At 43.8% G+C, this 22,898-nt stretch overlaps 1 protein-coding gene across 2 annotated transcripts in view; it reads left to right on the forward strand.

Moving 5' to 3' along the window:
* Positions 1 to 22,898, forward strand: part of SFMBT2 (Scm like with four mbt domains 2) — a 115,082-nt gene that overhangs the window by 56,412 nt on the left and 35,772 nt on the right. For both annotated transcript variants that reach the window (XM_027679583.1, XM_027679582.1), the window contains exons 7-11: positions 452 to 549; positions 12,211 to 12,312; positions 12,930 to 13,077; positions 19,062 to 19,144; positions 21,676 to 21,802. In XM_027679583.1, the coding sequence (XP_027535384.1) occupies positions 452 to 549; positions 12,211 to 12,312; positions 12,930 to 13,077; positions 19,062 to 19,144; positions 21,676 to 21,802 (558 nt within the window). The remainder of the gene's footprint in view (positions 1 to 451; positions 550 to 12,210; positions 12,313 to 12,929; positions 13,078 to 19,061; positions 19,145 to 21,675; positions 21,803 to 22,898) is intronic.

Genomic DNA, 22,898 nt, shown 5'->3' on the forward strand with positions numbered 1-22,898 from the left:
ACCCTGCAATTAAAACTAAACCAACACTTTCCAATGAACAGGAGCCTTAGTAAAGATAATGTTTGTTTTGTTCAAATATAACCAATATTAGCTGAAGACCTGAGGCTCCTCAAACTAGAAACCATCAGGTGTTTTGAGAAATCAAAGGAGAGTTTTTTGTTATTTTCAAGTAATGAGATAATACGATTCTTGTTTCTTCAGCAATAATTGAAGGATGTGCATTTTTCTGGATTTCACTCCAGTATATAAAACAAAATTATCCCTCCAGTGTGTCCCTGCTAGTTGCTTTTGTGTTGAATTTATCCATGCTGTACAACTTGGAATATACACACTGTTCATTTCACTTGTGCTGTCCATTTGTATGACATAAGAACTTCAGTATTTCAAAAATGTTTGATCTCTAAACAGTCACCTCTTGATTTTTTTTTTTGATTTTTTTTTTTTGCTTTAGATATCTATTCTCTGAAGACTATATCTGAGTGGAAATGCGCTCTGGAAAAATCCCTTAATGATGCAGCAAATTTTCCTCTTCCAATGGAAGTGTTCAAGGTAAAAGACACACATTTTTCCTTCACTTATGGAGCCCATAATGAATAAATATCATGCAATATTTAGCAGCTTATGCTAAACTTCTGCAGGAAAGGCCTTTGCTCTAATACATAACCATGAGAGGTCACAAGTAGGGTGCTTGTATAAAACACATTTTTATGCGTGGACTTTCCATTCTGATAAGTGGTTTCGTGGTCAGTGTTTTCTAGGGGCTGGGAGTGATCAGCAGTGATTTCTCCAGCATTATTTTTTGTGTGTTTTATTCTATTAGACCTGTGCAAAGACATCATATACAACCGTGAAGTTGTAAGGCTACGAATATAAAAGTTGACACAAACGGGACAGATTTCTGTGAGCCTTGCACCAAAATTTTCATCTGATCACAAGCCACAAGGCAGAGAAACCTCCTTCAGGGACCTTTAGTGGAAAAGGGAGATAATTTTATTTCCACATCTTTTTTTTTTTTTTCCCTCACTCTGGTTTTTAATAGTTAGAGACGTGCTTCGGCCCTGAGGCACCAGCTTTAATTTCCCATCCAAATCTGTGCTGCTGTTAATCATGATAGCTCCAGATAATCCTGATTTCTAGCTGTGCCTGTCTGGTTCCTAATACTTACACCCTCAGTGTGATGGGCAGCACAGCCATGGGTGCAAGAGGATGCTCAGGGAGGTGTGGGGTAGCACAGCTGTGCCCCACTGTCTCCACTGTCACCTCTTGCCTGGGGACCTGGTGTACCACAGTGTCCTCCCCACCATCAGTCTGAAGACCGTCCGGGTTCCTTCCCTGCCCTTTGATGTACTCAAAAACATCTTTGGAATTGTTGCAGTACGTGTGTGGATGTGGCACTTGGTTTAATGGTGGCCTTGGCATTGCTGGGTTAATGGTTGGCCTTGATCTTAGAGGGGTTTTCCAACCTAAATGATTCTCTGATTTTATATGGGAAGAAGGCACTCACCATGCCCCATCCTGGCTTGCATGCCACCTTCACCCTTTCTGAAGGGACATGCCAGCAGCTTCCCATGAGGAATCCAGGCTCCTCACCCAGCTGAGATGCACTTAAATTAGCAGCATTAATTTGGGAATGCTTTGCTAATGGCCCAGGCAGTGGCTCACTTGCTTCCAGTGTGAAAGCTCTGCTGACTGTGTCAGCCCTGGGCTCGAATTTGGATTTGAGAAGCCCTGTGTTGTGATGGAAATGGTGTTTGGAGAGTTTTGAGTCTCTGCCATTTATTTCATCCAATGCCTCAGTTTGCCAACTCTATTAAAGTTTGCATTGGCAGTTTCAAGATCAAAAACACATTGTGTGGGGCAGGGATTAAATCCCAGTAGGGAATGGCTGATGCGCATATTTTATTCCTGTCTGTATGAAAGAGTGAAGAGTATTTGTGATGAGACTCATAAAACATCCTTTTTTAAAGAAGTTTATAACTAACAGCTGTTTTGCTGCCTCTTCTCAGCGTGCCAGACTTATACCCACTTATTTTAATTATTGCATGAGTGTCATAAATTAGAATTCAGCAAATCCCAGTTGCTGTGCCATGTGGTTTGAGCTTCCAAAGATGAACCTCTTAGAAGACAATGCAAAACATTGGAATGCTTGAATGGCCCAAGAGGAGAGTTACTTTGGGGCTAAATGTGGCAAGAAGGCAGGATTAGGTCAATAGGGTTTCTTTATTTATAATGTGGAAGCTGAGCACAAGATGGGCTGAATTTAGTCTTTGGTGCTGTCTGAGCCCCTGGTTCTGGTGCTGGGAAGGCAGGAGGCTGAATAAATGGTTTGTGTGTGGGCATCACTTTATTCTGCCCATGTAGGGTGAATCAACCCCATCTTGTGCATTTTAATTAAGGAGAAAAATATGAGATCTTGTCTGTGCCTGTGAGCATGGCTTCCTCTAGTAATGAGTTAAGGAAGGGCTTTAGGAGACTATATGAAAGTAAACTTGACTGATCTTGCAAAATAACCCAATATTTATGTGTGGGATCTTCGAGGAGAATCCCAGATCCTGGCAAAAAGTGTTGAATTCAAAGGTGTGTTAATAATTTCTTTTTAATTTTTTCATTTTACTTTTGCAAAGCCAGCACAGAAGTAATGTTTCTTCATGGTGCCTTGGGCTCTGTGCTACTGTAGCTGTCATGTGTTAGATGAGATATGAAACACAAGAGTTTGACAGCTGGCAACTCTTAAAGATCTTCTGGAAAGATGGGAATGTTTACTTTGGCAGACATGGTAAACTGCACACCGAGGGGTTACCTTCTGCCTTTCCCACATTTCCCTGCAGAATTCCATCACTGAGGAGAGCGTAGTTGTATGCTTGCTCTACGTGAGTAGTCCTAGAGGTGAGCATGTGCATATTTGGCTGGGTTATGGTTTTAACTTCTGTTGTCCTTAGAGCTGTGCATGACTGTGGGCAGTGACATCAAACTGGTCCCAGGAGGAACAGATCTGGGAAAGCAGATCTGTGTTTGTTGTGTGAGAAGTGGCTCCTCTTCAGGGTCTGTCAGCCCATTGCTGCTGTCAGTGATGATGCTCTCTGGTTTTGGTGTTGGGTTCTGCCTTGAGGACTCATAAACCACAAATTTGAGCCTGAATTATCAATGCTCAGAAGTGTGGCAAGGCTGAACTTGGCATGTGGTGGTCTTCAGCAGCAGATCCAAAAATCCCTTACAAAGGATCCAAGGAGAGGACACCAGCCACCAGACCACACGAGCCGGTTGTGAAAATCAGGGAGAAAGCTGCATACAGGATTTTAATTTTCTTTTTCTTTTTCCTTTTTTTTTTCCCTGGTGCTATTTTACACTTGGCCATATGTTGAAAGTGTTTGTAAAATGCTTTAGGATCCTTTGAGAAGGAACGTGATGTTCAACTGCCAGAAAATTCTGCTATTATGCAGCTACTAAACATAGTGTTTTGCAAACTGCACATCCTGGAATAATTTTTTCTCTTCACAAAAGCTTTTTTGCAGCACACCTGCTACTTTGTTGTTCCGCTCTTTTCAGAAAACATGTTGATCCTTAAAAGAAAAATAGATGCAGACAGAATTTTCAAGGGTGTTTGAATGGTTTAGGAGCACAAATGCTTCCAAAAGGACCCAGCCCAAGGAGATGTGTCCTTTGCTGTATCTCCTCTCATTTAAGGGTGCTGTAGGGATCCCCCATGCTTTGTTAAGTACCAGTTGTAAATGATAGCTTAGGCTTCAGAGGTCACCTGAGAAAATGGTCAGGGCTTTGGATATGAAGTGTGGTCAAACCAGGGCCTGATTTCAAGTTAAATGTGACAATTTCAGTGGTTTGCTTCAGTGCTGACATTGCTGGTGCTCTCTAAAAGGGAGCCATGCTCTCAACTCACCTTCTAGCCCTAATATTACGAATAAATCATATCTTAGAGTTACAGCTGAGTAGTTTGTGTAAGATGAATGCTGGACACAGATCAGGGGATTTAGTTTCCTAGAGAGAGGCCCACAGCGTGCTGGGGATCTTCTCAGACATCCCATTATGCTTTCTCTGATCTCCTGTGCTGTATCCATGGGTCCTGTGCAGATGTCATGGATCCTCAGGTGTCTTTCAACTCACACCAGGCACCTCTGTTTGGGCAACTAAACCCTATCCAGGATTTGGGGTGCTCATCATCTTTCCATAGATGTTGCATATGGATATCCATTCCAAATTGCCCCCAGTTGTTTTAAGTGTCTGGCTTGGGTGGAGCTGTCACTCCCCACATCTCTAACTTGAACTCTCTTAAATAATTGATGCTTAGGAGGGAAGGGTGTTATCTAAGACAGGTGGCAATTCCTGAGGTATAGCCTTTTGTCTCATTCCTCTTGTCTCCACCCTCTGCTCCTCCTTTCCTAAAGTTTTTGTGTGGTTTTTCCAGCCTGAAATTTTTTGTCTCTCTACCAAAAATACCTCTGCACTATGCCCAGCCCCTGTGCTCCTATTTCTAACAGGAGCTTTTTGGATGTTTCCTGTTATCAGTAATAGTATTAATTAATGGCAAGACTGATGATATGGAAGGAATCAGTTGGGGCAAATCTCTCCTAAGGAGACTGATGGAGGGACCACCCATCACCCAAGCAAGAGATGCCCCCCTGAAATTCATGGTGGAGTGGTGGTTCTAGTTCTATACTCAAAAGTATAGACAAATATTAAAAAAGATTCCTTCCCTCCCTCTAAAACATAATTTTTCCATTGGATGAATTGTGCATTTTAGTAATAAGAATGAGACTATTTCTTGAAGACTGATTTTTTTTTTCCCCTCAAGAAAGAGGACAACATCTCTCAGATTTTAAATAAACATTTTGCATGTTTTAGGGCTTTTTCTCCCAGTACTTGTCATTCTGGAAGAGTTTAAATCTAACTTAGAGAAACCCAAGGGATACTTTCTGCTCAGAGACAAATCCTGACCTGGCTGTATGAACAGGCTTGAAGTCCAAGAGGGTTTTTCTGTCTCCGTCAGCCCCCTAATAGACGGGCACGTGCCGATGCAGCAGCTTAAAATGAACGTGCTTTTGGTTTCTCTTGGAAGCCAAATCCCAGCATAAGCAATCCCGGGCTCCTTCATGCACCGGTGGCTTGGCTGGCCCTCGCTCCACACGCTGTGCTTTAATAGCCTGTGAGTCGCCATGTTGTTTGCAGGCTGCCAGATTATTTATACTCCATCTGTTCTTCCCCATCCGTGGATTTGCCAGCCCTTTTCCATGGCTGCGATTTGCCGGGCCGGGAGACGTGCGCGGCGTCCCAATCCCTCTGTTGTTCCGCTGCCTTTTGACCCACTCCTGTCTCAGCTCCTTAAAGCTGTTTCTAAGACCCCATTGTCATCATTGAGAGAATACCACAGAGGTCCTTACAAACATAGCTGCCTTCACAGCTCTTGGACTAAGGATGTCTCTGATACCAGGGCTGAGAGAATGAGTCTGGTGGTACCTCTGTGGGCCAGGGAACAGTTTTTACCTCTGAGCAGGTCCCTCCTGACCATGGGCTTTGCAAGGATGCGGGTGGGGAGAGCAATCCAAGGAGGTGAGCGAAGCCAAGCCCTGCCTGAGATGCCCCCAGGGTCTGTTTGGCAGCACCATATGAAAGTCAGGCTTGGAAGAGAACTGCCAGGCACAGTTCAAGCCAAGCAGATGGGCTGAGTGAGGAACAGGTCCCTCAGCCCTCCTCATCCCTCTGGCATCTGGGGTTTTCTTTCTCCATTACATGCCGGGGTCTCTCAGGATGGGGAGAGGTCAACAAAAGAGCCTGGTTTAGTTTACTTACTGCACCCAGGCTCTGTATGGGGAATTTGTGCGTGACAAGTTCTTACCTTCCATGGCCTTGGGCAGCGTTTCCCATGAGAAGGGCTAATGTGCACCTACAACCAGCATCTGCTTCCATTTAGGGGATGAGTGATAGCTAAAAGTCATCCATTTAGGGCATTTTTCAAGGGCACGTAGTGATAGGACAAGGAGTAGTGGCTTAAAACTGAAAGAGGGAAGGTTTAGATCAGATGTTAGGAAGAAATTCTTTACTGTGAGGGTGGTGAGGCACTGGAGCAGGTTGCCCAGAGAAGCTGTAGATTCCCCTTCCCTGGATGTGTTCAAGGCCAGGTTGGATGGGGCTTTGAGCAGCCTGGTCCAGTGGGGGATGTACCTGCCCATGGCAGGAGAGTTGGAATGAGATGGTCCTAAGGACCCTTCCAACTCAAACTGTTCTATGAGTCTATTATTCTATGATTTACAGGTGAATGAATTTCCTCCAAGAAAGCAAAAGCCAGCTTTGCTCCATAGCTGTTTTTCAGAGTGGCTGCAGCCCACAGTGTGCATTGAATTGGTTCCTGATCCTTCTCTAACAAACTCCTATTGATTTCCTAATGATTCCTGCCACGATGTTACTGAGGGCAGACTCAGTCCCTCTTCACAGTCGAGGTGATGCCTTGCTGTGTGTGAGAAGAGACACTGCTGGTTTCACTTTGAGCACTCACATAGGTGTTCCCCACCTGTGTTTCCCTTTCGGTTTGACTTTCCCACCTGTGAAATGGGACCTGTGCGCGTGACACAGCCGGGTTTCGATGGCAAATGCTTGTGGATGTCGTAAAACCCAAACCAAACACACCAAAAAAACCCCAAGTGGATGCATATCTGTCTCTCTTACCCCTGCTGCCCGTGCTGAAGCGGAGCAGGCGCTGCGTGGGAGGGGATCTTTGCCCTAATGCCATCTGCATCGGGCCGAGCCATACGGAGAAGGTGTATTTGGATTTCAACTGGCTACTCTGCAATGTTGCTGTTTCTATGGTAACTATTTTTTATTCAACAAGCGGAGCTTAAAATCCGTAGGGCTGAATTCGATCCCCGTCAGAAGCATCTGCAGTTTTTGAGGGGCTCTTCAGTAGGTGCAGTTTGTAGCTGGCTCTTGTGCTCATTACTTCAGGGTCACGGTGTCGTTGAAGCCTCCCTCCCACCACCCTTTTCTCTTCATCCCACCCCACATCTCTACACTTCTGTCTCCCTCTGATGGCTCTTGTCAAAACAAGGGACAGTTTGAGCGGGTTGTGTCGTACCAGGGGATTTCTGTCTCCCTGCAGAGATTGTACCTTCAGGGCAAATTGCTCCTTGTTTAGCCAAGGAAGTTGATGAATCTCAAACGAGACTGATTCATCTGCAAATAATGCAAAGGATTGCATTTGGTTGGGTTTCTTTCTTTTTTCTTTTTTTTTTTTTCTCAATTAAAAAACAAATGCCAGATTCCTGTAGAGGCAGTTTAACCACTGCTATTATTGTGTTTGTGACTGGTTACCACACATGAGCTTTGTGATTAAAATTAGGCTATTAGAAACAGCCAGTTTCTTGGACAATTAGAGAAAACACTGAGGGGAAGCGATTTCTTTGAAAAAAAAAACTGAATCAACTAATATGTTCCCAGTCATACCAGATGGGCTCCCCTTCTTCTGTATCTTTTAACAGGAGAGATGGGGCTGAAGGCAAGAGCATTTCACACTCTTACAGTTGGTGGGGATTAAAGGAGGCTCAGGTCAATAATTTATTAAGGGCTCAGTGTTTCTAATCAGCCTCTCAACCTTGCAACTTTTCAGCGTTCAGACTTAGTTCTGAATTTTGCATGAAGTTGTACTTTTGTAATTTGTGTGGATCTGACTGTCCTGGACCAAAAGAGCCCTGACTTTTAGAGCATTTGAAAATGAGCCTCAAATTTCAAAATTGGGCTCAAAGGAGAGCCTTTTGCTCTTATCTATGCACTGTATAAGCTGCTGGGTTTAAAATGAGATAATTCCAGTGATCTTGAGCAGAGTGGGTTAAAAATGAGGATTTCACAATCTGAAGTTGATGCCCTTCCTTGTATTTGGGGACACAGCTTGAGCAGCAAGCTCATAGTGCAGCTTCCCTGAGTGTCACAGACAAAAGCAGCTTAGCCAGGCCCCCCCTGCTCTATCAGCTCTACCCAGTGCACTGTAAAATTATCTGTGCTCCACTCTTGTGACATGGACAAAATGGAGTTTATTTACACTTAAATTACCTTTGTTGAGCAGAAACACTCAGAAGCCACATCTAGCAAGACACTTAAGTAGCAGGACAGACAAATGACTATGATGATTTTGAAATACCACTTTTTGAGTTCAAGACCTAAAGCCAATGCTTAGTGACTTTATTATTAGGACTTCAGCATGTCACCTACACAGGTACTTCTCTAAAGCTTATCTGCATCCTTAAGAGCTGGAACGCTGTTTTAAATCTGTGGATCTCTTTCAGAATGACATTTAGGCTCCCAATTCACCTGACATTTCTGAAGCCTTCACCACGTTAATTTGTTGTACTTCTTGTGGCACGATTTTTGTTTTTGCCATAAGGAACTCTCCTGCATCCTTGTTGATTGTTGATCCAGTTTACTTGGCTGCTCTCTAGCAGTTCAGAGGGTATTTCCATCACCTGCTCAGGGCTTGTGAACCCCAGGACAGGCAATCTGCTGGTATAAATCATAGAGTCACAGAATCATTGAATCATTTAGGTTGGAAAACACCTCTTAAGATCATTGAGTCCAGCCATTAACCCAGCACTGCCAAGCCCCACCACTAAACCATGTCCCCACGTGCCACATCTGCGTGTTTTTTTAAATTCCCCATGGATGATGACTCTACCACTTCTCTGGGCACCCTGTTCCAACACTTGGCATCCCATTCAGTGAAGAAATTTTTCCTCGTATCCAACCTAAACTTCTGTGTGGTCAGTGAGGCTGCTCCTGGGAAACACTGACTTCCAACAGGAGTAAAGATTCACCATCCACAAGGCTATAAAATGCTCCAGCTGGTCAAAAGTATTCTTCCTATTCATCTCCATTTCAAAGAAAATTGAAGGTCACTTGGAGAAGTTGCTAGAAAATCATGGCTGGTGACATCCTCGTTGGTGGCATTGGATGCCACGAAATGGCAGCAAAGGGTCGAATTCTGCCGCCCCCAATCATTTCAGGCATTTCTTTTGTTCAGCTGCAGAGCCTGGCAGGGACCAGGGGAAAGTCTCACCCCTCCAGTCCTCTTCTTGTAGCTGCTTTTATTAAACAGGCGTCATTCCTGTCAAAGTGAATAAAGGGAAGAGAGAGCAGTTCATTATCCAGTGTATCACTTTGAGTCTAATACTAATTAAAAGCTTTGCCATCACTTCTGTGGAACCTATTCTTAGAAATTATGTAAATTAATTGGAGTTTTGAAGAGGAGCATATGCCAAATCCTAAGTAATTCCCTGCTGGCTGAGGCAGCTCCAGCGCTGGAACCAGAGAATGGCATCAGGATCTTTTTTTTTTTCTTTTGTGGCTGCAAAAATCTAAAGCTGCTTCGGTAAATTTTGATGCTTCTCTTTAGCAAATATACGAGACAGATCAAATATCCAGACCCTGACCATTTTCCAGAGAGGTGCAGTACAAAGGCTTTTTCTCCACGAAAGCTTTTCCATCTCAAAAATGACATTTAACGCAGACAGGCTTTTTACTTCCACAGCATTTCTCCAAATAAATGCATTCTCCTGCTTCAAAGAGGATTTTGACCCTCACAAGGGAGATGTACTGGAGATCCCGTGAACTTCTCTTGTGAGTTCACTCTTGCTGCTAATTTAATGGGGAAAATATTTACTTGCTGTGCTGAATGAGAAGGAGGATTTGATCCCAAGGTACCTAGTGTATGGAGAAAAGGGGATGTGCTTTTGAAGTAAAATAGCTTTAAATATTATTAGCTTTTTTTTTTTCCTATCTGATTATTTTTCCACTTTGAAAAAAGCCAAAGCAAATAGAAGGAGAGAGACCAAAGAAAATGATTCAGATAAAAATGAGCAGCAGTGTGATTTGGTGTCGATGTATTTTGGTCTCAATCAACAAATCACTTTAAAAGTTGATGAAACTACTTGCATGTTTAAAGTTAAACATGATTAAGTACTTTGGTGGATCTTGGCTTATTATGTATCGAGCTGGATTGGAGCGTGAATTGAATCCTGGAAGGTTTGATGGGAGGATGCTGCAGTGTAAGCTTGTTTCCAGATGCACATTTTGCAAAATTGCCTTTTCTTTACAACCTCACCCTGAGGATTAAGAGACGCTGGGTGTGGATCCTAGTGCAGGAGGAGGCAGCCCTCCAATCCAGATACTTTTTGCCTTCAGAGATGTGAAGTTCAGTGCTGGTGAGGTTGGATTTTTGCAGCCACCGTCTTCTCCTGCTGATGCCTTTTCAGTATTAAAGTTGGCAGTTTTTGATGATGTTTTTGTCCCTGGTACTGTGAAACCTCTGTGTACAAGGAGCCACATTCTCTTCCCTGCTTTAGACTTTAATTCAATGAAACATTGTCTGTGCAAAGCTGCTAGAAATGGATCTCCTGTCTTTCTGATGCTGTAGTGATATGGAAATGGTGACCAGCAAATGCAAGTATCACTGATGGTTATAGAATCATAGAATCACAGAATGGTTTGGGTTGGAAGGGACCTTAAAGATCACGCAGTTCCTGAGTCATGGGCAGGGACACCTTCCACTAGACCAGATTGCCCAGAGCCCCATCCAGCCTATCCTTGAACACATCCAGGGACAGAGCATCCACAACTTCTCTTGGCAACTTGTTCCAGTGCCTCACCAGCCTCATGGAGAAGACTTCTTCCTAATATCTAATCTAAATCTGCCTTCCTTCAGCTTAAAGCCATTCCCTCTTGTCCTATCACTGCATGCCCCTGTAAAGGGTGCCTGCTATACTGGAGGGCTCTCAGACTCCTGGATGTCTGCTCCTTCCTCAGCCATTAGTTCCTTGAGCTCAAGGCCATTATTGTTAAATCTTCCTCAGTTTCTCCATCAGTGTATACTTCTGCTCTGAGACTAAACCCATTATGAATTTTTTTTTTAAACTGCTTTTTGTTTCTCACAGAAAAGGCTCTGTAACATTGCAGGGTTGTAAGATGAAAACAACAATTCATTTAGCCATGGTTGAGGCTTGTAAAAATCCTTATCTCTGGCAGCACCAGGAATGTAAGATCCCAAAATAGAAGTTGTTAAGTCTAACAAGCGGAGACAGTTCTTGGGAAAAGAAAGCACAATGACATACAACTTTGGATCAATAGAAAATCATTTTAGAACAAGAATACAGCATGTAGCAATGAATGTAGATGGATTTGTCATTGCTAACCACTTATTAGATAGCAAGCTTTCTACATGTATTTTGGAGCAGCCTGTGAGTGTGTGTTAAATATAACATCATCTCTTTTTATGCTTGTATTGGCTAATGCACCGATGGTTTGGAACTACTGTAGGACATTTTTATTGAATGAACACAAAATGCAATCATTGCTCTGGAATTAGGATGCCAGCTTGTATGACTATTAGATAGGGGTCACAAGGGTTGGAGTGATTAGATGTTAAACACTAAACTGGTGGCAAGTTGAGGAGTTGAATCTGGGTTGCTTATGAGTTTCAGGATCCTGCTGCCATCCCCAAAGTTGCTTTAGGGAACCCTCTGGCATTTGATCCCAGGTGAAAGTGTTTTGTTGGGCATGTACTTGAGCACAGCTGCCTGTTTTCCCATCAACATGTTCTCTTGTTGCCCACATTTTAGGTCTGAGTTCAGCATCCAGGCTTTAGTCCACCTTCAGTCTCCTGGCTGGAAAAAATACCTTTCCAACTTGCTATCATGGACACCAGTGCAGGTGCTTATTTTTTGGTGCCCTGCAGGTGCTGGACATCCATCAGGGCAAATCAGGGCCATCCTGAGCTGTTTCTGTCCATGTTGTGCATTACCCTGGGGGATATCAGGATGAGTCCTGATGCTCTTGGACCCCTAGTTGCTCTCTGGTGGTAGTGGCTGTCAGAGGTGAAGAGGCTCTGCCAGGGCATGATTTTCAAGCAGCCATTTCTCAGGCAGGTCCTCATTTTGGTGAGCACAATCTCCTTGTTGACTGAGTTCTGCTTAGATGCTGCTGATGAGCTGGACATACATTGTGCTTTAGATATGATGAGCTTGGTCCTGTAGATGCGTCCTCTAGGAGTTGAAGTTGTCCCCTCTCTTTCTGTGGTTGGGTTGGCATGAAAAGAACATAGGATCAGAAGCACTCAGCTAAGTGACAAAATCCACGTGGACACCTTTCAAATAGATTTTCAAATGTATTGGCTCCTTGTTGGATGTCACCATGTGTTCCTCTTCCCACGTCTTCCCGCAGGACCATGCTGATTTGAGAAACCACTTCTTCACTGTGGGGATGAAGCTGGAGGCAGTGAATTTGAGGGAGCCATTTCATATCTGTCCTGCGTCAGTGACCAAGGTGAGCACTCGGAAAGGAGGGATCAAAACAGCCTGATGAGGAACCTCCACCACATTTAATAAAATTTGAGAGCGGTACTTAATTGGCTGGAGAACACATGAAGAAATACGTTTAAAATCCATGGATGTTCGTAATTAATGAATTGAGTCTTTCCCACAAGCATCCCAGCTGACTGTATGCACTTAGAACAATGGGGATGAGCGTGTTCATCCACCATTCCCATGCAAAACTCTTTTGTCTCTGTCTCCCCTACACCCATATGTATTTTCCCTGCCCATCTGGCAAACCTTTGGAAATAAAACAGCTGAATGGAGGTAGTAGCTGGATGTTTAATCCACACTGTCAAAGGCAGGAGAGAGGAAGGCTGTGAAGTCTCCAGGATCACCTTCAGTGCTCAGCTGTGAGCACACTGAGTGACCCTGAACCCCAGTACTTTCCCTTTTCTCAGTTTACCCATCTCTAAAACTCAGGCTTTGATGTCTTTGGTAGAAATACTTTGATGGAAAGGGTTAGGTGAGAGCAGGTTATTTTCAGTAGTTTGATCCCAAGGTTTGGCTTTTTCAGCTTTCCACATTACCTAATGTCCTGACTTTGTTCTCTTCTTTTTCATCCCTTAGGTTTTTAACAATCATTATTTACAAGTGACCATTGACGACTTGAGACCTGAACCCAGCAAAATCTCAATGCTTTGCCATGCAGATTCCTTAGGGATCTTGCCAATACAGTGGTGCCTTAAAAACGGAGTCAATCTCACACCTCCCAAGGGTTCGTATTCCTTCTCGGTGATTTTCAGGTTTCCTCTGAAGCAAATTTTCATCTTATTATTGACTTTAAAACTGTAGTGGTGGTTGCTGCAGAGCATCACCTGAAGTATCTCAAGCCAGAGTAGCTCTCTGGAGTGATTGGGGCTGTTCTGGCTCACACCAGCCCATGAGCTTCTTAGCAAATGTGTCTTGATGATGGATTAATGCCCATGTGCTCTGAAGTCTGAATCAGGCTGAATTCATCCTTGTGAATTCCTGTTAAATGAATCCTAACAATTCTTTGTGTATGTAGAGAACAAAAGGAGCATTAAAAGTCCCATCATACTACAGGCAAACCAAGCATCTCCCTCTAGCATCCACCTGGATACAACACCGAGGCCAGGCAAAGCTCCTAAATCTGAATGTCCAAACTGAACTCAACAGCTGCCTGCCCAGGAGTGTGTAGGCATTTCCTTGGCTATCTCAGAAAATCCCAGGCGAGGGCTCATTGTGGGCAGTGTTCAGGTCAGAGCCAGGAGAAGCAGCCTCCAACGGTGCTATTCCCCAACTTTCTGTCGGTGCAGTTAATTACTCTCAGTTTCAGACAACCCCCTGCGGTGCCCCAGCAATATTTCTTCGCTTGAAAAATGTGCTGGTTCTCTGGAATTTTAGATTTTTGAAGCTGGCTGGCTCGTTGGTCCATTGCCAAAAGTTGGTGTTGCTCGGGAGAAAAAGAAGCGCCTCAAAAAAAGAAAAATCCCACTGAGTTTTGCGTACGAAGATTTGTCTTCGTTTTGGACAAAGTATGGTGCTGCCAAACCCAGGGAAGTGAAGGGTTATTCTGTACTGGATTTAGAGTCCTCTGCTTTTTCAGCAGAGGACTTTTTGAAATTCCCACCAAAGTCCTGAAGCCCTGTGCGTGCAGCTGCATACGGTGCATCCATTATTACTCTGCTGCTTATACTGAACTAAATGTATTCAGTAAATGTGCTATCTGGGGCTTTAGCTCCCTCCTACTTAAATCCAGGTGAAATGATTAATACCTGTGTAAGTGCTCACTGATACTGGCCAGAAAAGTTGCTAAAAATGAAAGCAAATGAAGTATTTTGCGTTTTTTTCCACCCAAATTCACATGCAGCTTCCCCCAGGCTGGATAATTAACTGAAGCAGACCATGGGCCAGACATTTCTCTTTACAGGGTCGTGGCCTAATAATTTCAAATCTGTGCTGGTACAAAGCCTGTCTGAGATGATGTTTTATGGGTCAAGTACGTGCAAACTCTTTTTTAGATGCCAACATTTTTAGATGTGTCTGAAGCATCCGTTTTATGAATATTTTTTCAACTTAGCCAGTAAAGTCCAAGGGGATAGTTTTTACCTGGTCTGGTGCATCAGACCAGCAACCTGGTCTAGTGGAAGGTGTCCCTGCCCCTGGCAGGGATTGGAACGAGGTGATCTTCAAGGCCTCTTCCAGCTGAAACCATTCTGTGATTCTATGATCCAGTGTGATGCCTGGTGACTGGGATCTACCTGGATGCCTGAGAAAATGTAGAAAGTCTCCCCTTATTCCTCTGATGAAAATAAAATTTGCTTTCTTCTGTGAGATCAGAAATCCTGAAGGGAAGTTATTTAAAAGGCATAAAGCCAGTGGCAGATAGATGCATTCTGGATCTTGCTGTATTTTTTACACTGTGTATGAGGGCTGCATGCCCAATCTGCATTTTAGCACCTTTGGTGTCAAAAACCTTTTTGGTTGGTAGACAGGCTCTCTGAGTTGGTGAAATGTAATCAGATACTAGAATGATTCATTTAAGAATAAAAACTCCCAAACTAAACACAACAAAACCCCACAAACCACAAAAAAAAGAAAGCAGAGGGAAAGTGAAAAGCATCCAGACCTCTACTGAGGGTGCCAGACTTCTCTGAGCAGAATAATACCAGCTTTGGGTGAAAAAAATGGCCAGGACTGATATGAGGGGGCTGCAATGCTGCAAAGTGGGGAAGGCTCTGCTGTCAGCTGGCTACTAATGAGCTGGTCTGCACTAGGAGGAAATTCCACCATTTCCACCCAAATCACAGCTCTGCCTGCCCTAGGGTGTCCAGAATTGCCCCTTCTTGCACCAGATTGGACCAGCCTCCTGCTACCCCAGTGCTCACACATTCCCAGCCAACATCACCCCTAACAGAGAATAGGTTGACAGTATTACTTCACCAGAAAGGTGCTCAAGCACTGGAACAGGCTGTCCAGGGCAGTGGTGGAGTCACCATCCCTGGAAGTGTTAAAGAAATAACTTGATGTGGTCTAGTTGAGACGGTGGTGATGGATCAAAGGTTGGACTCAGTCTGAGAGGTCTTTTCCAACCTTAATAAATCTGTGGTTCTGTTTAGTGTTGCCCAAATGGCTCTCCCTGTTAAAAGGCAAGAAGTTCCCATGAAGCAAAAGATGGCAATGGAAGAAGTAACTTTTTCTTTGTGTGAAAAGAATTTCTTTGCTGTATTCTGCACTTGGGTTTTTTCCTTAATTTATGATTGACGAGGAAGTTTTCTGTTCTTAAAATTAACTGAACTAGTTTCATCAGAACAATGTGCCATGTTGGGGTATTTGAGTTCAGAGTCCTTTATTTATCTGATAACCATTCTCATGCCTTTTTGCCTATCAGGGGTTTATTGAAGCCAAACATAAAGTAAATGAGTCATGAACAGGAGGTGCAAACATTTGCTACTACAAATAGAGAGCAGTATTTTCCTGTACAGTGCCAAAAATGAATACCCATTTACTGCTGCTGTATAAACATTGAACAAGCACTGTTTATATTTATTAGAGCTGGATTTATAGACCACTTCCCTTTAGAGTAACAACCATTGTTTTATGAGCTATTAAGAGGGGGGGAAAACATTTTGATAGTGCTCCTAGTTGTAAGCCTTACTAAGGAAATGCCACTTCCGAAGCCTCCAGTACATTTGTATTGTTATATTTGCTTCTTGTTGGACTGCTGGGCTCCTCCATGGTGAGAGCTGAGATGGCAAACACAGCGAGGTTTTGAATGTTTGTAGGAGCAGCAGATGAATCGTGCAAACACAGCTTTCAGTGTTGTTACTTGGGCTGAGCCTTCCAGGGTAACAGTGTGTGAGTGCCATGTGCTAGTGGAGGTACTGGGTATGTGGTGCCTCCCCATGTACTAAGGGAGGCAGCTTGTGGCATGATCATGGAACCACAGAATCACTGTGGTTGGAAAAGGCCTCCAAGATCATGGAGTCCAACCTTTGACCAATCACCACTTGGTCAGCCAGACCACAGCACCAAGTGCCACATCCAGTTGTCTCTTGAACGCTTTCAGGGATGGTGACTCCACCACTTCCCTGGGCAGTCCATTCCCATGCCTGACAACTCCTTCAGTGAAGAAATCCTTCCTAATGTCCAACCTGAACTCCCCCTATCACAGTTTGAGGCCGTTTCCTCTTGTCCTGTTGCTTGTTGCCTGGGAGAAGAGCCCAATCCCCACCTGGCTACAATCTCCTTTCAGGTAGTTGTAGAGTGATAACGTCCCCCTGAGTCTCTTTTTCTCTAGGCTAAATAACCCCAGCTTCCTCAGCTGCTCCTCATATGACTTACTCGCTAGACCCTTTCCAAGCTCAGTTGCCCTTTTCTGGATACAATCCAGCACCAAAATGTCTTTCTTGAAGTGAGGGGCCCAGAACTGGACACAGTAATTGAGGTGCAGTGTCACTATGATGTTCCATAAAAAGGCCATATACGGGTCAGGGCTTGTTTGAAGCCAGTTCCTGGGTGTGCTTCTCTTGGAATCATCCTCATTCTGCTGCTGAAGTGAATTATGGCAAACTCTCTAAGAGCCCTCCCTTTTTTCATTCCTTCTGAAGTCTAAAGCGAAAGATCTTCCAGTGATTTTAGTGGTGCAGGGCCAAGCCAACTGGTGATTGTGCAGTGACAGCACAGTCAAGTTTTTACACCTCACTGAAACCCCTTTAATGTGCCTTTTCCATCCACTCTGACAGGGTTTTGTGTAGCTTGCAAATGAGATGCAAAACCTGTCCATGAGGGGTTTAAATCAGAGATGAGAAGAAGTGCAGGCTATAGTCAGGTTTTTGATTCTCTGGCAACTGAAGTGGAGCCCAGGTGATGTCATTTATACAATTCTGTCGTGGCTGTCCCCACGTGAGCCCATCCCCAAATTCTGGTGTTGATGGAGAGTGAGAGGGACTTCCACAGGGCAATTCTGCTCTGTCTGCAGCAGGACAAACAGACCACCTCTAGATCTGCCTGTTTCTCTTGTTGACTCCTAGGGGAACCCAGGGTGACAGGCACAGCTGTAGATGTCCCCACTGGAAACATCTGTACATGATCAGACAGATCCCCCTCTGACATCAAGTGATGTGCACATCTCCTGTTTTCCATTTCGTTTTATGAAGCTGAAAAGTCTCTGGCGCACAAATAACTCGAGAGAAGAAGGGAGATGGAGAAGAAGAGGGAAGAAAATATTGTTGCAGAAGTTGTTTGCTAAAAATACAGTGCAGGGGTATTTTTTATATGAAACATGAACATTCTTTATAAGTAATTGCCCTTTTTTTTTCCTTCTGTGTGCATGTTTATTTCTAGTTTTCTAATTATTATGCACTTTCATGCCCTACAGAGACAGGCATCTTAGCTCAAGGCTTTATCTTTATAATTTGTCATGTATGCAATCATTAGGATTAGAAGTTCATCTTATCCCAGATACTTTGCATCTTAGCAGGATGCTTTGGACTTCATTTTCAAAATTTTTACCCTCATTTTTGGGATCTGGCTGACTGATAAGGGACTACACTTAGTATTCCAATCCTTGCCCATAAAAAATGTCGCAATTTTCATTGTTATAAGTGATTAATTCACATCTGATTTTGAGTGTCCCTTTTTGACTATCAATGCAAAAGGCATTTAGGGATGTTCTGTGAAATGAGGCCAGGCTAGATGCCAGGAAAGGAGATTGAGGGGAGAACTTGGCCTTTGGGTGACTCCTGAAACTTTCCAGTGAGAGTAGTTCTACCATAATGTTATTAGAGTATCCACAGGGCCCTGGACAGGATTAGCACTCACTGGTTTCAAGCACTGTAAAAATACAGATTAAGAGGCAGGCAAAAAAAGCCCCAAAAAGCAAACTAAAAAAAAACCCCTTTCTGTCCCAGGAGTTTATTGCCTAAATAGCCAAGTAAGAATAGTGGATGAGCAGAGGGCTGATTTGTTTTTCTGTGGTGTGACTCTTTGAGAGATGCTCACTTTTACCTAGAGGAAGAGGCTGAAGGGGTCATGTAGGTGCTGAGATTGGGAATTTTGTGGTGGTTTTCCAGCTCTGCTCCAGATTTCTCTAACATTCTTACAGTGATGGGATTCAGCTCACACACAGTGAGCTCCTGGGAAGTCAGTCATGGAAGGTACATCCATGTCAATGAAGAGAGGGCTTATCTCATGCTTTGAAAGAGAGGATGAATCAGGTTCTGATTGTGCTGATCAGAAGCTGCTGAGCTGTCCCTGCTGAGTGCACCCTGTCCACTGCTGAGGGACCAGCTCATAACCCATGTGCAGCTCCACAACCCCATCTTTCAGATAGCTAAAGGAAGGACAAGGAAGTCCATGAGCAGCCCCATCTGAAAATCTGGGGACAGCAGCACTTCCCAGTAGTTATGGGTTTATTAAAAGTTGGTAGATGCTAACAGAAAAGGGAAAATAAGGAAAATATTAATGTTTTATTATTTCTTAATGAAAAGTTTGAGTTTTCAAAGTGAAATGCAGAAGGTGTGTGAGTGAGGGCTGGAGAAGTGTTGACATTGGCTCTCATGAAGTATGAGGGGGCATCCGGAGAAATTGCCTGGTGATGCTGCACGGTTCACTGAGGCAGGATGGGATGCTGAAACACAGATGTTCATCTGCTTGGGGACCATTTTGTGCTCTCTCTCTCTCTCTCTGGTGTGAAGTGGTGGCTGATGGCACTTTCTATTTTTTGTCCTCCTACAGGTTACTCTGGCCAGGACTTTGACTGGGCAGACTACCAGAAGCAGTGTGGAGCGGAGGCAGCGCCTCACCTGTGCTTTAGAAATGTAAGTTCTTCCTTTGGCCTTGGCATTGCTCCTGTCTGTCCATGGGAAACAAAACAGCTTGCACAGAAAAGCTGCAGCAAGGCTTTGGGAGGTTCCCCAGACCACCATGGGTCTCTGCCTTAGGAAGGGAACTGGAGAAGTGTTCCAGGTCTCCATCCCTAAAAGAGAAGAAACTCTTCTCTTCCTCTTGTCTTTATCTGATTAGTTTTCTGCTCTTCATCTCCTCTCTGCTTCAGTACAGCACTTAGCACAAGAAGGATCTCAGCTGACCATAACAAGTAATTCAAGTGCTATTAAAAAAACCCAAACAACTAGGTAAAGAAATTGAATGGTTGCATCTGTCCCTTTTCACATTTTGGGTGTTTTCTCTGATTCTCAGTGGGGTACATATAACCAAACATGTCTTTCAAAGCTAAGGTTGAAAATATTGAGTTCGTAGTATGAGAGGAGTGATTAACCCTCATGGATGGGGTTTGGGACAGTTCATGTGCTTCCTTGATGCAACAGCAGTGACGTGAGAGTGAGCAGCCCATCATTATACTGGAGTCCATAAGATTCAGAGCTTTAGGAAATAATGTTTTACAGGCTGTTTTATGGCGATGACAATCCTGTGTGACTTGATCTGACAGGTATTCATCACTTGGGGAAAGGCAGATCCAGTAACTTGATGCTCTTCTTCATGTACCCATCAACTGATGGAAGTTGAGATCCCATCAATAACTGAAAATGTTACTGATGCTGGTACCTAAATGTTACTGGTGCAACTAAAATGAGCACAGAAGGGTTTGTGAAATCAAGTGGTGGTGTGGATGATGGACAAGCAGGTTCCTCTAGGAATTACATGGCTTTTCACTCTACTCAGAAGTCACAGGACTGGGGGATGAGGTGTTTATGGAAAGCAGAATGGAGACAGTCTCACCAGGCACAGGTTTTGCATGGCCTTGGTCGTCTGTGGTGGCCGAAGGGCAGCCTGTCTTGGAAGCTTTGATAGTGAACTGGTGAATTTTTTGTTGATGAATTCAGAAGACCTGTACCATCAACAGAGCCTGACTTGAGAATCAAATTAGAGTAAGGATTTCTTTACCCCATTTATTGTGCCATCCTATGCAGAACCCTCTACTTAAAGGGACTTTAAGTGAAGATTAGTGAAAGTGGTGAGGGAAGCTGGACAGTGCTGCTTCACACCAATAGAGAGGGAAAATTGTCATGTTTCTTCTCTTCTGCAGTCACCCCTCCCTTTTCCTTGTATCTCTTTTCATTTTGCCAAGTAATGGATCTGTTCTCTTAGCACTGGCAGCCTTGAGAACAGTCTCTGTATAATATCCTCCAAGATTAAATCAGATCTGAGCACTTTTTTGTCCTTTTTTTTTTTTCTCCTAAGGAAACATTCACCCGATGAACATGTGTCTGTTATTCTTTCACTTTTGATAACACAGTTCTTTGCAGAGAGATGCAATCTCTCTGTTGTCATTTGTTCAACCTCCCTGGCAGGTTTGTCCACTTGATTGAGGCTCTGAGGGGCTCTTTGATAGAAGCTTTTTGCAAGCACATCTTCCACCCTGTGCAGCCAGACGTGGTGCTGGCAGTGGATGTGCTGTAACTGTTTTCCCAGGGGGAATTTTCAACAAGGAGAGGCAGTTATGAAATGGATTGACATGACCAAATGCTTAGTAAAATAAACTCCCAGCTAACTGTTTTGCCATTGATTCTGTACAAATGAGCCTCCAGCACCGAGTGGCAATGAAAGGAGACGGTGTGATGATAAATGATGTTTCCTTGTTAGGCAACTAAAAGGCATTTAAACAAACTCACCCTGCTTTTCTGCAGTCCTGGCCATCAGCAGCTTTAACAGAGTGAAGCTGATTTGGGTGCTGAGCAAGGCTTGAGACAGTCCAAGTGATATTTGAGACTAGTGGCACGTTCTTGGATGAAAAAAAGACCAAATCCAGAAGTTTTTGGTCTCACAGAGAGCTCCCAGTGATTGCTCAAGTTGAAATTCCTGTAGTCCTTGTTGCTATAAAAATAGCAGAAGTATTGAATTTGAGCCTGGCTTCCAGTTTCTCAAATTTGAGAGTCATTTTGAGTCAGTGACAATTATTACCCATCCCAATTATTATTATTATTAGCCACAATCTCAGCCAAGAAGGGGAACCTTTTCATGCTCCTGTGGGCAAAAAGAGAGAGATGCAGAGGTGCTACCGTTGTTGCTGATGAACTTGGCCTTGGCCAGTGATGGGTCTGTCTTGGAGCCGACTGGCATTGGCTTTTTTGGACATGGGGCAAGCTTATGGCATCTTCTCACAGAAGCCTCTGCTGTAGCCCCTCTGCCACCAAAACCTGACTTTTCAAACCCAGTACAGGTGTCCAGGGCAGCTCCATTTTGAATCCAGATACCTCTGTGTTCTTCAGTGTATCCTGCACTTCCAGGGAAAAGCAAATCATGCTAAATTTGTGCTTCCCACTGAACAACCTGATTGAAGTCATGCAGTGCTGCTGTGCTGTATTTCAGTGTTGGCTCTTCACTCTTTCAGACATCCTTCAGCCGTGGCTTTACTAAGAACATGAAGCTGGAGGCAGTGAACCCCAGGAACCCTGCAGAGATATGTGTTGCTTCTGTCACCTCAGTGAAAGGACGGTTAATGTGGCTTCACCTGGAAGGTAAGTGCTGTAACAGCTTCTTGTGTTTGCCTGGTTCACTCACTCACTCACTCACTCAATTTTGCCCTTCATCCTCTGCACAAAATCGCTTTCTTCAGCTTTTCTGTTTTATACATCTTGACCCATAGTGTGTTCTAAAGAATTATCTTTCCCTGATCTTTCTCTGAGGGAGCTGCAAACCCTTCCACCCTCCCATCCATGTGGACTCTTATCAGCGTGACCTCTGTTGACGACAGAAACCTCTTTCCTGCCCTCATGGTAGACCTCCATCCTGGGAATGGAAGTTTGCCTCACTTGTGCAGCTGAGACTTCCACTGTGATTCCCAACATGCTGTCATGGTCTCTCCTGTCCCCCAGCAACCAACTTCCCTAACCCTTTATCCCTCTCTCCTTCCCTCTCTCCCTTCCTCTCCTTTTTTCACCTGTGTCCATAAGACTTTTGCAATATATGCTGTTCCTCACCATGGCCATCCCATGCTCACCTCCCTCTTTTCTGTGACCATGTAATTTTCTTTGTTGATCTAAGAGGAATCTTGAAGTCAGTAACTCTATTCTACAGACTTTAGAAAGCCCTCACCCTGTGGTGGACACCAGCACTGTACAAGCAGTGTTAGGACAGTGCTGAATTCTAGCAAAACATAATAACATATCAAAACTTCCATCTCCACCTTTCTTGAAATGAGGCATAAATCAGCTCCTTTTTTTTTTGTTTTTGCACTTAGGACTGTTTTTTCAATTTGTCTGGGCAAGGAATGTTTAAGTATGTGTAATTTAAAACAACACAGGGATTTTTTTTTTTTACTATTGCTTTAAAAACTGTAATTTGTAAAATTCAGAGAGCAGAAAGCCATGTTCATTTAAGTGTTTTGATGGGCACTGTGATAAACCATAACAAGCATCTGTCATTGTCACAATATAATTTAATTTTTAGCCATGTCTGAAGCTACTGGCTTCGTCTGTAAGGGATGTAAAAGCTTCAGTTTTCCTCTGAAATCAATATTAATTGACTCAGCATCAACTACAAATGTAGTATACCTATTTGCTTTTTTCTGGAGAACCATGAACATGGCAAAGGCATTTCCAGTGGCCCACAGTA

Source organism: Neopelma chrysocephalum, unplaced genomic scaffold (genome assembly GCF_003984885.1).
Source record: "Neopelma chrysocephalum unplaced genomic scaffold, ASM398488v2 Primary Assembly neopelma1_45, whole genome shotgun sequence".
Classification (NCBI taxonomy): domain Eukaryota; kingdom Metazoa; phylum Chordata; class Aves; order Passeriformes; family Pipridae; genus Neopelma; species Neopelma chrysocephalum.